This window comes from Setaria viridis, chromosome 1 (genome assembly GCF_005286985.2).
Source record: "Setaria viridis chromosome 1, Setaria_viridis_v4.0, whole genome shotgun sequence".
NCBI lineage: Eukaryota > Viridiplantae > Streptophyta > Magnoliopsida > Poales > Poaceae > Setaria > Setaria viridis.
The window spans coordinates 2,259,913-2,276,946 of NC_048263.2; the positions used below are offsets into that span (position 1 = coordinate 2,259,913).

The following is a 17,034-nucleotide window of genomic DNA, read 5'->3' on the forward strand; positions in this document are numbered from 1 at the left end:
ACTATCGGGGACTAGATGTTCACCAAGCTTAAAGCACTGACAAAGCATGGAAACATCAAGAACAACATGACAAGGAAGGCAAGCCACTACCGGAAACAGGACGTTTGCTGAGTGCCCCAAGCACTCGGCGAAGGCCCAAAACACTCGGCAAAAAGTTTGCCGAGTGTAACACTCGGTGAATTGGACTCGGCGAACTTTTCCTCGACAAACAGTGGATTTGCCGAGTGTCAAACGTCGGGCACTCGACAATCGACAAACGCTTTGCCGAGTGCCAAAAAACACTCAGCAAAACAAAACACTCGGCAAAAAGGTGTTGACGGACTGTCACGGTAACGGCGCTTTTGCCGAGTGCCAGATGGAAGAACACTCGGCAAATGTTGACGTTTTGCCGAGTGCCTCCGTCCCGACACTCGGCGAAGAGTCTAAATGTTGCCGAGTGCCGTTTCACAAACACTCGGCGAAGATTCAAATTTTGCCGAGTGTCGTACTTATGACATTCGGCGAACTTTTAGTGTTTCCCGAGTGTCGGTTTCGTGGCACTCGGCAAAGAAGACGCTTCCGCGCCAGCTTTTATGGCACCTTTGCCGAGTGTTGTGTTGATACACTCGGCAAAGTAGTCATAGATTAACAGAAATTGGCCTCTTTGTTAACACTCAGCAAAGTGTCATTCCTCCTCCTGTAAAACAGATTCGTTACATATAAAGGACACTCGGCAAAGTACTAACGGCCAGCCCACTCCCCTAACGGACGGCGCACGTGCGAGCCAAGTGCTGGAGATTTACCGAGTGTCAAATCGTTGCCGAGTGTCGTGTGGATGTTTGCCGAGTGTCTTATTTGCGACACTCGGCAAAGCTGTGGTTTGCCGAGTGTATTATTTATGCCGAGTGTCTGCTAGTATACACTCGGCAAACGGTGTGTTTGCCGAGTACCCAACAGAAAGCACTCGGCAAAGATTTTACACTCGGCAACGTTCATGTTTCCGGTAGTGAGCTTATATCCTGGACAAGAGAAAATTGCACGTACACAATTGAGCGAGTAATAATTAATAAACAATGTAACAAAGACCAATTTTCTTTGGTGTTAGCTATCAATCAATCCCAAAACTATCTTCTAAAGAAGATCGCTCTAGGAAATTTTAGGATTTAGTTCAACTTTATACTAACTGGGGCAAAATGGCACACCTGTGATCTCTACCATTGCATCCCACAGGTGGAGGCCTGCAGTACCTCTTTTTCGACGCAAAACTGTGAGGGAATTCTGCAATTCCTCGTAAATGTAAAGTTTTATATTAGTTACTTGAAAGAGAACGGCCACATAACTCATCAGTAAATCATTTGCCCCGTTAGGACACAACATGATCGGTCTAAATAAGTCACACAAGATGGAGAACCAAATTTATGGTAAATTGTTAGCCCATATCCTAGAAAATAACATACTCTTGCTACCAGATTAGCGCTTTCGGATTCATTAATTTGTACAATCCATTTTTCTGGATATGAAGGTCACTCAGGGCAGACAGATGCATACTCCATTCGAGCTCCTGCCTCGATGCCTGACGGTATGATCACACGATACCCATCAGCATGGTCAATGCACTTCCTTAAGAAGGGCAATATGCGTAACACATCCGCACATCTCTGTACCGCCGGGCGCTGAGTTCCACTCTGTTTTGGCAGAACTCAATCAGATCCTCCGGACAACTTGTACAAATCTTGACTTTGAAGCCAAAAAACGTGGCGCCAGATTACAAATATGTCGATGTAATGCTATGATCAATTGCAACTGGCTGTGGATGGCAATCCTGAATGACAATTGACGAGCAACATCAACACAATCGAACTGGAAGCATCGAACCAAATGCTTGCTCTGTACAACGGCTGCATCGGGCCAAAAAAATTGCCGATACCATCAACCTTGCTGCCTAGCTACCCCTGGGCCCTGGCAATGCAGCTCATAGCTTCAGAGAAGAGGAGCTCGAAGACGGGAGGTAGCCACTGTCCTTGCTGTTGTGGAGCAAGATCGACGGATCGCTTGATGGCATCTCGGACCAATCTGTTTTGCTGTTATTCATGGAGCTGTGGGACCGGGCGATGTTGAGTCGCAAGTCTTCACTTAGATCATCGTCATCAGGTACAACCTCGATGGGGATCTGACCGCAAAGCATCTTCACCACTGAAGACATTCTTGGCCGCTGGGTTGGTGACGTGTTTGTACAAAGAAGAGCTATGTTCAGCAGCCTCAGTGCCTGTTCTTGCGAGTACTCGGAACCAAGACGCTGGTCCACCATTTCTAGCAGCTTCCCTTGCTGCTTCAACCTTTCGGCCTGAGGTTGACGAAAACAAATTTAGTAAAGCAACTACTTGAACATACAATCAGCCCAACTATGAAAGTTTAACAGCGGCTTTACAGACTACACAGAGTTCTAAATAACTTTGACAAGTAAGATTAAATTAAGCTTTATTGTGTTAATTGCGGAAATTGAGTCCTAAAAGACAAGAAAAAACAGCAGAAAGATGTCATACCCAATCAAGAAGATGCAGATATTCTTCATTAGACATGCTATTTATATTGCTCATGCCACTAACAATCTCTAGTGCCACCACTCCATAGCTGTAGACATCTGCTTTGCGTGTCAAGCATCCTCTTGTGGCATATTCAGGTGCCATATAACCACTGACACAACAAGAATCACAAAAAATACCATCAGATATAGAAGGCATTGATTTCACATGTAAGTATAAAAAATCCTACTCCCTCCCTCCACAAATATACGGGATTCTAAGTTTGTCCTAAGTCAAACTATTCTAAATTTGACCAAGTTTATAGAAAAGAACAATAGTATCTATGGTATCGAATGAGCATGATTAGCTCCATTATGAAATACATTTCCATAGATTACGTCTTTCATGTGGTAGAATGTTCTCCATAAATTGGGTCAAACTTAGGAGACATAGGACAAACTCAGAATCCCTTGTATTTGTGGACAGCATGCAGAGAAATATGTTACTCCAGCAACCCGAGACGTTTTAAAAAAAAAGGTTAAGCAATTCAATCACACTAGAAAATTAAAGAACCACAGGCACTAGAGAGAAAGCTTACACAGTTCCAGCAATCCGAGTGCTCACTCGGCCACAGTCATCATTCAGTTTAGCCAAGCCAAAATCTGATATTTTTGGCTGCAGCTTTTCATCAAGAAGAATATTTGATGGTTTAATATCTCTGTGGACGATTTTTAATGTAGACTCTTCATGGAGATAGAATAGGCCTTTCGCAGTTCCAAGGCAGATGCTGTACCTTGTTGGCCAGTCTAATTTCAACTGATGTTCTGAGCGACCTAAGAAATGCCTTGTTATTCGAACAGAATGCACTTACTAGCTTTGAGTTTTTAACTAATTAACTGTAAGACAAATTCATTCCAGATCAAGAACTACAACTGAACAAATGCTACCAGAATTTATGAGGGCTTACCAAAAAGTGCACGACCAAGACTATTATTTTCCAAGAATTCATATATGAGCAGAAGCTGATCCCCATCAATACAACAACCAAAGAGCCTCACAAGATTTGGATGCCTTAGAGCAGATATTATTCCTATCTCGTTTAAAAACTCACGATTTCCTTGGCTCGACTTTGAAGACAGCTTTTTTACTGCAACTGTAGTACCATCTGACAGTGTACCCTGAAGCAAAAGATCAGCGTATGATTTATTTCCAGATAACTCTGAAACAATCGCATAGATGTTCAATAAAGGAGAGGGAAAAAAGAGGCACTAAACCAAAATCCTTGTTTCACAGATATAAATGAGCTGATCAGCCTTTATTATTATTTCCAGATATATTCATTGTTATCTTAACCCTACGAGCATGTCGATGTGAGTTGTTTACCTTGCAAACAGTTAACAAATTGACCATCTTTTTTTTTGGGAAAAAAAGGGTTCCCAACTAATGTCATGAAATTAGCATTGCTTTGGTTTTCTAATGTCACCAAAACTACCAACAGTATCGATGATCAGGAAGAAGGATTAGTACTTCGCAATATGTTGTAGTACTCAGCAACACACAAAAACTAGACATTCTCATGCGGTTAAAGTTGGTGATCAAGTAAAACACTGTAATTTCGTTGCTTCACAAGTAATCAAATTCAAGCATGGTCCCTGATGTGGAAAATTCATGCAGTTTAGGTGAAAGTGCGCAAGGTAATGAAGTAAATTATTTTTTCCATGCCACCAGAAGGAAGGGGATAAAGTTCATAGTTTTTACCTTGTAAACAGGTCCAAAGCCACCCTCGCCTATTTTATTAGCAGGGTCAAAATGTCTTGTTGCAGATTCGATCTCTTTCATGCTAAAAAAATACTGTGCCCGTGTTTGAAGCTCTGAAGTATTAGTTTTCCTTCCTTTGTAGAAGGAATGTCTACCTGTGATGACACATGACAGTAAAATATGAACACATCAGGGCATAAATACAGAACTACAGAAGTGATTTAAATTTTTAAATACCTGATGAATATAAAATTTATTTATCCAAGCTTAAATTATGGCATAAAATAACTCATTGCACATAGCACATACAAATTACCTTAGAAATATGGAACAAACTTATTTTCAGCTACAACTAAGCTTTATGGGCCTGACAAGTTTAACCTTAAGATAGGCCAAACAGCCGTCATACAAGTTGAACATTGAGATTAGCTCATTACGTAAATGTGAAGCCTTCCCTAATTCACAATCATAAGACAAGATTGTCCTTTTTGTGGGAAGAAATACAGTGTGTTACAATCAGATTGAAAACAACTAGATTACATTGGATCACCCAACTGTGCTAGGAACATCATAAATGTTCTAAATGTGAAATAAGAGGGAATATTGGACTTTCAGTGCACTACAAATACTCATACCACAAAGCATGAGCCCAACCAAGAAAAACACCACTAATATTTAAAACTGCAAGACAAAAAAGTCAATGCGATCTTCAATTATTATCCAGCGAAGAATCAACAGTATTTTTTGTATAATTGTTATACATAAAAACATTTTTCTTATGTTGAAACAGATCGGGATTGGAAGTAGAAAGAACTTAAAAAAAATAAACTAACAAGAATGATGCCAGAAGGAATTGCTCAAACAAGGCACCATGTGCAGAGAGTACCACGGGTGACATATTGATAGTTACTATGCATTTTATTCAACTATCATATTAGATGAGATATGGCTATGGCGTAAATTTACCTGTAGTACTAACAATATCTACCATATTTCTAGTAAAATTTGCATAAGAAATATGGATACAAATATGGTCAACTTTCGCCATTCAAAATGTTAATTATTTAAATTATTCTAATGAGTGAAATCGTAGTAGCAAGAACGATAAATGGTCATGGATTGACATCTTCATCAAGAAGTAAGCCTACGTAAAACAAGAGCAATCATAAACGAAAATCACATAATAATTGTGAATTTTTTATCATCCTTAAAGGACCAGATGCATATACATTAGAGTTAACCAGATCGAGATGATGAGTAGATATGGAATCACTAGAAAAATTAACAACCATGGAAGTGTCAAGAACGCATGATAAGCAAGGCAACGACACCCCAAAATACTAACTACAATAGGCACGATCCACATGGTGTCCTAACTCCTAAACTATCAGGGAAACTGGTGGCAGAGGCGGTGGCAGTTGGCATGGACATTGCAGAAGTGGATAAAAGGTTGTGTCCATCAAGGATGTAAAGGAGCTGATAATCTACAACGATCAATCCCAATCATGATTGATGCCTAAAGTTCCTGCAAAAGAACAGGACGCGGAGTCAAAACCAGCAAAACCATGATTAGCAAGATGACCAACAGATAACAACTGCACAGCACCCTTAGGAGTGGGAGTACCTGGAGTGAGGAAGATTGGTAGACCCTGATGACCCCTGGTGAGTTAGGCATTGAAACTGGTTAACCATCTGTGCAACCTCATTCTGGGACAGCGATGAAGAACCTTCAGAAGGTTCAGAAGACCTCAAATTGGGGCGACCTCCACTACGTTTCTTCTTCTTATTATTCTTCTTCTCAGCAGGAGTAATAACAGGAGCAGTGCTCTGGAGCCAAATCTCCTCATCAATAAGGGTGTTACGTGCCTTGATCACAGACGGTAGAGGAGAACAGCTCAACAACCGAACCTTGGCAGGCTCAAACTCTGGCCGAAGCCGGATGAGAAACTCGTAGAGACAGTGTTTGTCATCGTGCTGATGGCGCTTCACGCAGCAAGCACATCCTCGACATACATCTGGGAGTGGGACCAATGAATTGAGCTTGCACCAAAGATCCATGAACCGGTCGAAAAAGGCTTCCACAGTATCGTCATTCTGCTTAAGTGTCTGGAGCTGCTGCAGCACAGAGTAATGGATGGTGTCGACAACTGGCTGGTAGAGCTGCTTAAGGTGCGCCCACATCTGCTGGGCGCTCTCCGGCTGCAGGTGGGTGATGTTGGCCTCGACACTGTGAAGCAGGATGAGCATGGCACGGGCGTCGTCGACATCCCACTGCTTGTATGCATCAAGAGCGCTCTGATAGTCCTTGAAAGCCTTATTGGCAGCATCGACGACCTCCTTAGCAGCATTAGCCTGTGGCTGGGGAGGAGGGACAGGGGCAGGAGGACAGGCACTCTCGCCGGTGATGTGCCCCCAGAGACCACGGGCTTGGAGAGTGATCCTCGTTACCAATGCCCACAGCCCGTAGTTTACCCCACCCAACTCCAGCTTGACTATGGGTTCCGGTATCTCGAACCAAGACATCTCCCGAGTTGCACAGGAGAGTTTCCTCTTCCGAGGCTCCAGAATTTGGGCGGCCGGATAGGCAGGTCGCGGTCACGGGTGACGGGTGACCAGGGGACCGACGGCGCGGCGGCAAGTGGGGAGTGGCAGGGTGGAGTCACCGCTGGGCCCGGGAGGCTCGGCTGCGTTTGTGCGGGCCTCAGGCGACGGGGACCTCGGCAACCTCCAGGAGGCGGCGCCCAATTGAGGGTGGCGTGGGCGTCTCTGAGATTGCGGCGGCGCTTGGATACGAAGAAAGCTGTGACCTGTGACGGGGATTCTTGAAGGGTGATGACTGATGAGACGGCGGCGGCGGCGGCGGCAATGTGGGACTGAGGGGTTAGGTTTTACTTTTACCCGAGTGAAAGCGAATTTGGGGTAACATTGGACAAGTGAAGTTGAACGTGGTGAAACATGCAAAGAAACCCCTATCCATGAGAAAATTGACAAACACACAGTGTGCACGGTGTACCAAAGGTCCGTGACTCCGATCAAAAAGGGAAAGAGAAAAAATGTCTTTCTGGTTTCAATAGCTAATTAGAAAAAAAAATTAAAGACACATGCAATACTTACAAAAATAAAAAACTAATACGGAGCATGTTCAACCACATCATATACTATGTATGTACTGAAAACGACTGTGGCTTAGAATAAGACGACGAACTCACCTTTTCCTTTCGCGTTCTTCCTCTGGAAGACTTTGAAATAGAAAGCTATGAACATAAGTATGATAACCAAGCATGTCACAGCAATCACGATGGCAATCACCACTCCAATAGAGACTCCATGGTGGTTCCTGCGTGCTGTACCCAAGCATATAATTAATAAGATATGGTTCTGACAAGGTTCTCCCTTTTTCAAAAAATCGAGCCTAAACATTGGCAACAGATATGGACTGTGTGAAGCACTCACTCTGTGTCACTGATATGGCTGAGATCAATGGACCGTACACGCCGCGGTAGGGTATCGCTGTGGTGCCTTTGCCTCCCCAGTAGAGGTGAATTTCCAGTGTATTGTCTGTGATGTTGGCTGCAAAAGTTTTGGTGATCGCACGATGAGCACCGCCAGCCTCATCTTTGATGTTGAAATCCCCCAGAACTTTAGCACCCTGAAGGTTATTGCAAATTTGAGGCAATAATGCATTAGAAAACAAAGGAATCCTCTATTTGTATTCTGCAAACTTGTCAAGTAGGATCAAACAAATTCATTTGAAGGTTGTAAATTCAGGCAGGAATATAACACTCTTTCAAGAGTAGTTGTTACAACAACAAGTTAAACCAACAAAAAAAATAAGCTCATCGAACAAATAAAAACTTTTACATGTTAGTTTACTTGCAATCTCATATCCAACTTCTGATGTTCACGATTTCATAATTTTATCAAATGTTTCAGATTATAATCGCCAATCCATGACTTAACTGACCAGAGGCAAGTGTGTCAAACAAGAGAAGTGGTACAACGAAAACAAAGACACCAGCCTGATTATAATAGGCTGGAAACAGCAAAAGCCAGAGACACTTTTACCTGGATGAAGACATCGAAAACACGCTTGCCGTTGCTGGAGTAAGTATGATCGTCTGTGAACACAATCTCAGCAAAATGAAGCTTCACCGTATATTCACCATTCTCCATGCAAAGGCCATAGTATTTCAGTGAGAGAGGTGAGAGGCGAGCTTCAGTGTACAGCTCTGGGTAAGCCATGGTCAGCTTCGATGTGTTTCTAGCAATGTAGTCAGCATTCTCATTACCCACAAAATCACCAGTACTACTATATGCCCATTTCTTATCATCGGATAACACAAAACTTGATGTTCCTATTTGATATGAGTCATCCTTATAGGTCACCCCATTGACAACAACAGTTTTGCCACCACAGTTGATGAATAAGTTGGAATCTGAATATATTTGAATTAAATATTCAGTACTGTTAGATGTCTGAATTCTGTTATCAACATGAGGACTGATCAATCTGTTCTGTGTAAGTAAACTTACAGTGTGATTTGCCCATGCAAGGAAGATTCTTTCTTAAACATGACTGCAATCTTGCAAAAATCAAATAAACGTAAACCATTTCAGACTTTCTTTTCTTTCCTGGACATTTTGATGATAGAAATTGAAAATGTTTTCTGCATATTTCTGAGCAGGATCTTACGAATTGTCATTTGAAGATGAAAAACTTGACACCATATTTCTGTAATCACAAGAGCATGTAAGCATCACCGTGAAACATAAAGTAATTGTATGCGAGGATCTTTGAAATTTACATACACATTTGCTTGCTGACACTCAGAAGGAGGGTTACCCGTGAAGTTATTATATGATATATCCCTGTAAAGATTAATAATTGTCATGGAATAAGAAATCGAACAAGATGAAAGGGGAATTGGAATGCTTGTCATGTTTTAAATAGTTACAAAGTGTCATGTACAGAAGCAACATATGAATGCATATGGTCTGTCCATAGAAATCACTAAGTTGCAGAATACGCACATGTTTACTTTATTGCTTGCCTTGTTTTTCAACATCCAAGCAGGCAAATCTCCAGTCAGCATATTGTCAGTCAGGTACCTAATAGTTTTCAAATTGAAATGAGGTTCCATTGGAAAATTAAAGGTGACACTTAACACAGGATAGAAAGCCATTTGTTAAAAACATCAAGAAAAAAGTTGGAAGTTAAAATAATAATCTCACAGAACGATTATCTCACAAATATTGCAGTGCCATCATTCCTCCAAAATTTGCTGGAACTTGGCCTGTCAACTTGTTGAAGCTTATATCCCTGAAATTAGTACAGTTTATAGTAATTACATAATCAGGGATTTTTGTGACGTGCATGAAAGAATTACTGATGGTTAAGGTACATTCACAGAACAATAAAATGTGTACCCGACAATAGAAATGGGTGCACATGAGCATTACTCATGTTAACCCAAGAACTAGTACATGCAACATATAAATCTTTTTTTTTGTTATACACATATTGGTGATTGAACCTTTGCAAATGGAGAAATTAAACAAACAGAAATTCTAATCTTGAAAGTGACTAATCAAAGCATATTACTTACAAGACTTTCAGATACTGCATTCGTCCAAGGTAAGAAGGTATTTCACCATATATGGAGCAATTTCGTAGGACCCTGTAACGTATAGGGAATTCAATATTCTAGTGGAAAGGATTACTAGGTGGCCTGTTTAAAAATCACAGAAACATAAACTCACACTTCCGTGAGGTGCAATGCATTTTGTAAGGGAGGAAATTTCATGCTTGGTCCACTCAAATCAGTCACTCTCCTGATGATGCATTACCTTTGGTTAATCACATTCCTCTTTAAGTACCAAACTCCCAGTACAAGATAAAAACATTAGTATAACAATAATGCATTATGTGGAATGTTCATACAGTTCTGTCAAGTTCTTCAACAAGGAAATTTCTGGAGGAATAGGCCCACTCATCGAGGTACCCTGCATATCACTGGAAAATGAAGAGACTGATTAATATGTCGATAAGAGTAAATGAAGAAAACATTTCTAATTCACTTCAGTTGAAGATTATCAAATGTTTTAGATCAGAGCAAAACTAACATTCTGTTGACGCTCTGCCAGTTCTTTATGAAACTAGGTATTTTCCCTGAAATACGGTTTCCATCAACACGACTGCAATTGTTTGAATGAAAAGTTAGAACTTGTTTGGGAAGGAAGACTTTATATAGCGAATATGAATGGGACATACAAATCTGTCATATTTGTCAGCCTGGAAAAGGTTGAGGGCAACTCTCCTGTGATGTTATTTGCAGAAATGAAACTGTAAGAGAAAAATGAGCAATGCTTCAAGAAACTTTGCACAAGAAAAAGTGCCAAAGTAATAATAAATTTCATTTCAAGAAGCAATCTTGATATTTGGAATCAATGTCACTTACCAGCGTGTCAAAGGAAACAAAAACAAAGGAGGATTTCTTACATTTTGGTTATGCTAAATCCTTACAGTTTGGTTATGGTAACTGACATATAAATTATAGAGGAACACTTAAACATCAATGATACATTGATGTTACTAGGTAAAAAGATTCAATGTTGCTCCAGATTTTCTTAAAAAAGATTAAAAAAACTGCCAACTCAATTCTAGGTACCTTGGCCTCAGTCATCACAGGTTAACAGTAATGTAATTAAAAGAACTTCCACAGATGAAGATCTAGCAATGGATTAAAATAGAAGGACTCGGCTCAAGAACTTTGACAATCGGAAACAAGGGCTTACAATCTCTCCAAAGTGCTGATGTTACCCAGCTCTGGTGGAATAGGACCCTCAATCTCATTGCCTTCTAGCTGCCTGCGGAAATTGTTTGAAGGTTACTATAGTTAGCTCTTCTTGTCTTTCGGTTGTACCTCCGGCATGTTGCAGGTACATCCAATGGGAGTACAGAAACAACTCACAAAGATTTCAACAAGGGCATGCGTCCAAGTTCCTTAGGTAGTGTTCCAGATATACGATTTCCCTGGAGAGACCTGTAGTTTAACCAGAATGCTGAATAAAGGACACACACTTACATGCCTACTTCTGACAAATTGATGGGGGCAGTGCAAGACATACAGATTATAAACAGGTAGGTCACCCCATGATGCTGGAATTGGTCCTTGAATGAAGTTGCGTGACAAGTCACTGCAAGGAATGCAAACTTTGTTGTCCTTATTTACAGCGAATATCATGAAACTCAGGTAGCTTGATGAACTTACAGATATCGCAGATAAGTAAGGTTGACAACTTCCTCCGGTAGAACTCCACTAAGATTCTGCCGCATAAGCTCCCTATGATACGCATGAAAAAAGGCATAATGCAACAAAATTCAGCTTTAATGAAGGACAGTAGAACTATATTGAAGAATTCTGGATGAGAACCATCTCAGAGCAAAGAAATTAGCAGAACATTGGGGGCATGTCTTACAGGCTGATGATATGACACTCTGTGCGGTTCTTGAACGAACAATCACATGTCACATTACTGAAAAGAAATCCATCGGAATTGATCCAGTTTCCTGATGCGCTGCATGGATCAACACTGAAATCCCAATCCGTCTTGTTAAGCTTGTTCGCTATACCTTTGAGTGCTTCAACTGGAAAGGCAATGACAATTCAGATTTCAGCCAAGTGCCAAGTCACGGCCATCGCTTGAGCGGTAGATTACCGACACTAACGCATCTTGCCAGCTCCGCACACCTCGACGCAAGCGGCCGGCATGCGACCCAGCCACTTCGTCAAACACTTGGCGGGCACCACCCACCCATCGAACCAGAGCAAGTCGGCCGCCAGCCACCTGCCAGCAGCCATCGTCATGCCCCACGGCTTGGACTCTCGAAGGCGAACTCGGACCGCAGTCAAACGTCAAAGGTGAGAATTTTTTTTCTCGCCTGATAGCGTTTGTTTATTTGGCTCGCTCGGCAAGTAAGGAACTAACCTAATCTCGATTAGGATAGAGAGCTTCGACATGACGACAAGGCACAGTGAGTTAGAGCTAGTACTACTGTTTTGCGCCAATGATCCTAATAAATAGCGACGACGATTTGCATCTGCTCCCTGTTCGTGGTAGAGAGTAGTCTAATCACTGAACAGAGTAGATTTTCAGTAGCAGATCAGAGTAGTAGGAAATTATCTGCAGAACGATCACGCAAAAGGGTTTTTTTTTTTGTTCAGGTCCTGTTTGTTTAACAGTTTACCGAGATTTTTTGTATCACCAAAACAAAATCATTTGGTGGCGCGAGTTCAAGGGCAAGCATAGCAGAAAGTTGATGGAGTTCATCCGGCCAGAGAGAAGAGAGGCGTGGCGTGACGGCACCAAAACCACAGTCTACAGCAGCATCGATGCAAAACAATTGGCCGCCCGGCCTGCTACCGGAAGTGGGGTGCACACTCCAAAGTCCAAACACAGTATGGAAAAGCTAGGCCAGGTTGTGCACAAGCTTCAAGCGCTTTGTAAAGTGAAAATACAGAGATACGACAACTTCACCGTCAGTTCTTGCTTGATCACCTTATCAGCAATTACGTGATGTGCCCTTGCCTAGCGCTGGTCTCTTAATCCATTCATAAGCAGTATCCCTGCCGGCCCCTTGGTTGAGAAACAGCCGTTCACCAGAAAAATGCAAAACCGGTGGTTTACGAAAAATGCTCAAAATCATGCGTTATCGCAATAGTACGATTTGATGCATTTTTAGCTCAATTGACACATCCCCAGAGTTGCCAAAAAAGAAAAACCCTACCGCGCACCGAGGGGTAAAAAACAATGAGTAGATCCGAGAACAAGAGCGGAACTCCGAAGCTGAAGGAACAGAGAGGGGGCAAAAAAAAAAAGAACTCACAGCATGTCCTGCACCTCACCTTCTTGCGGCGGCAGCAGCGTCTGCGCCGAAGAGCATCGGCCGCCATTGCTGCAGCCGAGGCCCAGGAGGAGCAGGAGGAGGAGGCGAACGCGGGCCATGTCGCCGCCGCGGGCGGGGCCCATCACCTCCCCTTCTCTCCCTCTCCTCTCCTCGCTAGCTGTCGTCGCTGCGACTGCAGAGGAGGAAGGTGACGCGGCTACTAGCCGAGCGAGCTCGCGCGTAGGCAGGCGACGCCGACGCGAGGTCTGTGTGTGAGCCAGAGCCACTGAAGCCTCTCGTTCCACGGCAAGGCTCTGCTGGTTTTGCCCAGGCGCCGCCGCCTCGGGATTTGACCTCGGATTCTTTTGGGCTCGCATTGGGCACTGGAGATTGGAATTGGATGCACGCACGCCACCACCGCCGGTGAACGGACCCGGTAGTGTACCAACCTCCCTGCGCCGGTGCTGTCATGTCACGCCCTCGGTGTTTAATAGTGTGCAAGCGTGCTAAACACCTGGACCTTAATTTACTCTCCTCTTCTGCCTCGTGTCAGACAGGTTGTTCAAAGCCCGTGTCGCGTGCCGGTATGGACAGGGCCCTCTTCCTCTGCGGTGGCAGCTGCTAGTGTAGGGAGGTGGGCATTGTTTTTGTGTATGCTAATCCGTTGACTCGAGCAAATGCACGGGTCAGTAATTTTTGAGAAGCATAAATATTACCGCTCCGTTTCAAATCGTAAGTCGTTTTGACTTTTCTAAGTTCATAGATGTTTATATGCATCCAGACATACGTTATATTTAGATGCATAGCAAAAACTATGCACCTAGAAAAGCTAAAACGACCTACAATTTGGAACGGATGGAGTAAAAGTTTGTGGTAGCTTTGGCTCGTAAACTTATCAAAATCGATAATCTTGATGTATCTCATTTGTTTGTTTTTCTAACACAATGTGCATACATTATTTCAAAAAAAACACGATTTAGATGGCTATGATACATTTAGATGGAATACAATTTAACTTTGCGGTCTCGATTTATAAGTAGTAAGAGCAACTAGTACTCAATTGAGAGAGTATTTTCGTCGTGAAGAACAAGTTGGTGAGAAATAGGATGAGAGAACCATACTTGAACGATTGGTTGGTGACGTTTATTGAGCAGGAATAATTTCCTTGCAAATCATGAAGACAATAACATCATCAAACGCTTCCAAGCCATGGAAAACCGCAAAGTTACATTGCACTCCATGTAAATATTTTGTGTTTTCTCTTTAATTAGTTGAGACTCCTTTAGTTTGAACAATTCGTGCTCTAGTTCATGCGTGCTACAAATAGATCTTTTTTGCATTTTGGGATCACTATTGGATATTTGGATGGAGAAAAATTACCTTGGATGGAGAAAAACTAGCCCTAAGATCATAACTTGCAGCATCTATCATGTACAAAAATGTCGCTCTCCGCCGGTAGGTGGCTAGCTGATGCGGTTTAATTCTACACGGTGTCTGGAGAGGCTGGCAGCCTGGCACGACTGGGCTGCTACTGCTACCGGATCAACGCCGGTCAGGTTCAGGGCACCCAGCCAGCAGCCGTTCGATTCCAGATACTACGTATGTACCACGCACGTGATCGAATTCCTCCTGCGTGCCGGCACGTGGCGTTGGAGTTACTGGAAGCAGAAGCAGCTCCATTCTGCCCACGTGCACGTGCAGCAGCATGAATTGAAGGGGACGCACAGAGAGCTGAGAACTGTAAAAGGATCGGGCATCAACCATGAATGGAAGAATGAACCCTAGCTAGCATGTGCCAGCAACAGCAAGAATGGAACGGAATGCTCAATGCTACTAGCTGATATGCTCAACAGCAAGAATGGAACGGAATGCTCAATGCTAGTGGAAAACACGTCGTCTCATCTTGGCTTGTTTTTTTTTTTTTGTTTTGCTAGACAAGTCAAAAATACGACTGATGACGTGCAGCAAATAAAGCTAAGTCGACCCAGTTGTAGGATACCGAATTACTTGGACTCTTGATGATGGACTCTCCGGTGACTATGAAGCAAGGAGGATTCAACAAAAGACGCGCACACATGATCGTCGAGACCAGCAGCAAGTCCCCAAAACATTCTCTCGTCGATTGACACCAAGCCTATTATGAGCTAACCGAATTTCGTACGCGGCCTTGGAGCTATGCTGGAACGAAGCGGGCTGCCCAGATGCACATGCAGCAGCAGGGGCATGCACGTGCTGCCTGTATGCACAGATCGAGCTGAGAACTGTAAATGAACCCTAGCACGTCCCAGCAACAGCAACTATGGAATGGATCGGAATTCGGAAATGGAAAGCTCAATGCTAGCCTGCTGCTATATATGCCCCATTTTTCCAGCACCGGGAAAAAAGTTGCAGTGCCTACGACTAGTAGCGAGCTAGTTTCGTTTGGCGCATTTATCTGAGGTTCATGGTTACATACTTCCTCCGTTCCAAATTATAAGTCATTCCAATTTTCTTGGAGAGTCAAATCATTTTATGTTTGATCAAAATTATAGAGAGGATCATAAAAGTTTATGGCACCGAATAGATATACTATGAAAATATATTTAATGAAAAAACTAATGGTACCTATTTGGTACCATGAATGTTAATACTTTATTGTATAAATTTGATCAAATTTGAGATGATTTAACTCTCCAAAAAAGTTAGAATGACTTATAATTTGGAACGGAGGGAGTATATATTATATACACATGCATCAACGCATTCTTGTTACTGCTTCCAGCGTGCAAAAAGGAGTTGAGACTAGTATAGCAGTATAGCACCAGCTCCACCATGATTCCTCCCACATTATTGGCTGCTTCAATTCTCCGGTCCTGTGGTTGCAACGTCAACAGAGGATCCTGCTTTCCTAAGCTGCGAAAGTGGATTGGATGCCAATAACAAGAATTCTGGCAACTCCCTGCTACCAATGCAATGTGTTTACAACATGAAATGAAACCGTTGGGTTGGATCCACCACGGCTCAGTCAGAATTCAGAAAGATCACACTAAAAAACATAGTATAACAATTCACCGCATCATCGGCCATCTGGTCAGCAGATTAATAATTAAAAAGACGAGAAGAGAAGAGTAGCCCACTGCCTCTGCCACTTGCTCTGAACATGGTGGTTGGGCGTTCAGTGGCAACTTGCTCCATCTACCTCTGACTTCATCTCGGCCGCCGCCGGCGAGCTCCGGCTCCACTGCCCGGTCTGATCTACGTTGCCATACTTTGCTGTAGCAGACAGCAGTAGTGCAGTTACACTGGTAATACCAGTCACCGCGCACAAACTTGTATTAAACTGAAGTATACTTTAGCCGATTAGCTAGATTTCTTTTATACAACTAACCCATATCATACCACCGAGGAGGATACATGATGAAGCCGCAGGAAGCTGATCTGGCTTCAGGACGGTTGACGTACGTGCATGCTGAGAACAATGACCGGTGAAGTGTTCAATTATTAGGTGGCAAGTAGCAGTAGTTGGCAGTTTGGGGCTCAGTCATCTTAGCTTTGAGGTTCTGAACATTCATCATAGACCGGTCAGCGCGTAAGTAAACGTCGATCAAACTCATGCTTTTTTGCTCATCAAGCATACTACTCTTAGTGCAGAACGCACTTAGGAGCAAGTTTAATTCTTTTCTTCTAGTGAAGCAGGTTGGTCGTTCCGCAAGCTTGGACCAGCATCTGTCCGTGGAATGTCGTCATTATATTACCGCAATGGACCATCACTGATGTCAATCATGAGCTCACCACTTGTAAATCAAAGCATCTAAACAATGGTGCACGAACTAAAATACTCTCGATCACTCACCCCACGTCCCCACGTTTTAAAAAGAAAAGGTTAAAACATGTGTATTGTGCAGAATG

General features: G+C 42.8%; 2 protein-coding genes across 6 annotated transcripts; both read right to left on the reverse strand.

Moving 5' to 3' along the window:
- Positions 1-1,292: 1,292 nt before the first annotated feature.
- LOC117848045 (probable LRR receptor-like serine/threonine-protein kinase At1g53440) lies at positions 1,293-13,613 on the reverse strand. 4 transcript variants are annotated; one of them, XM_034729360.2, is made up of 24 exons: positions 13,166-13,613; positions 11,739-11,907; positions 11,531-11,602; positions 11,388-11,456; positions 11,231-11,302; positions 11,055-11,126; positions 10,531-10,602; positions 10,383-10,454; positions 10,201-10,272; positions 10,020-10,091; positions 9,866-9,937; positions 9,508-9,579; positions 9,291-9,368; positions 9,069-9,128; positions 8,953-8,991; positions 8,793-8,842; positions 8,325-8,695; positions 7,713-7,908; positions 7,469-7,603; positions 4,260-4,414; positions 3,469-3,679; positions 3,100-3,325; positions 2,523-2,673; positions 1,293-2,323 (listed from the first exon to the last, which is right to left on the reverse strand). In XM_034729360.2, exons 1-24 carry the CDS (start codon positions 13,521-13,523, stop codon positions 1,952-1,954), a joined length of 3,288 nt encoding a protein of 1,095 aa, XP_034585251.1. In that variant the 5' UTR covers positions 13,524-13,613; the 3' UTR covers positions 1,293-1,951. The 4 variants fall into 4 exon arrangements, with proteins under 4 accessions (XP_034585251.1, XP_034585244.1, XP_072150396.1 ...); XM_034729353.2 differs by having other exon boundaries at positions 3,100-3,334; XM_072294295.1 differs by having other exon boundaries at positions 3,100-3,334; positions 13,147-13,613.
- Positions 5,426-7,462, reverse strand: LOC117848063 (uncharacterized). Of its 2 annotated transcripts, XM_034729382.1 has the most exons (3): positions 6,168-7,462; positions 5,884-6,086; positions 5,426-5,784 (listed from the first exon to the last, which is right to left on the reverse strand). In XM_034729382.1, exons 1-3 carry the CDS (start codon positions 6,780-6,782, stop codon positions 5,763-5,765), a joined length of 840 nt encoding a protein of 279 aa, XP_034585273.1. In that variant the 5' UTR covers positions 6,783-7,462; the 3' UTR covers positions 5,426-5,762. The 2 variants fall into 2 exon arrangements, with proteins under 2 accessions (XP_034585273.1, XP_034585267.1); XM_034729376.1 differs by having other exon boundaries at positions 5,884-7,462.
- Positions 13,614-17,034: the final 3,421 nt, after the last annotated feature.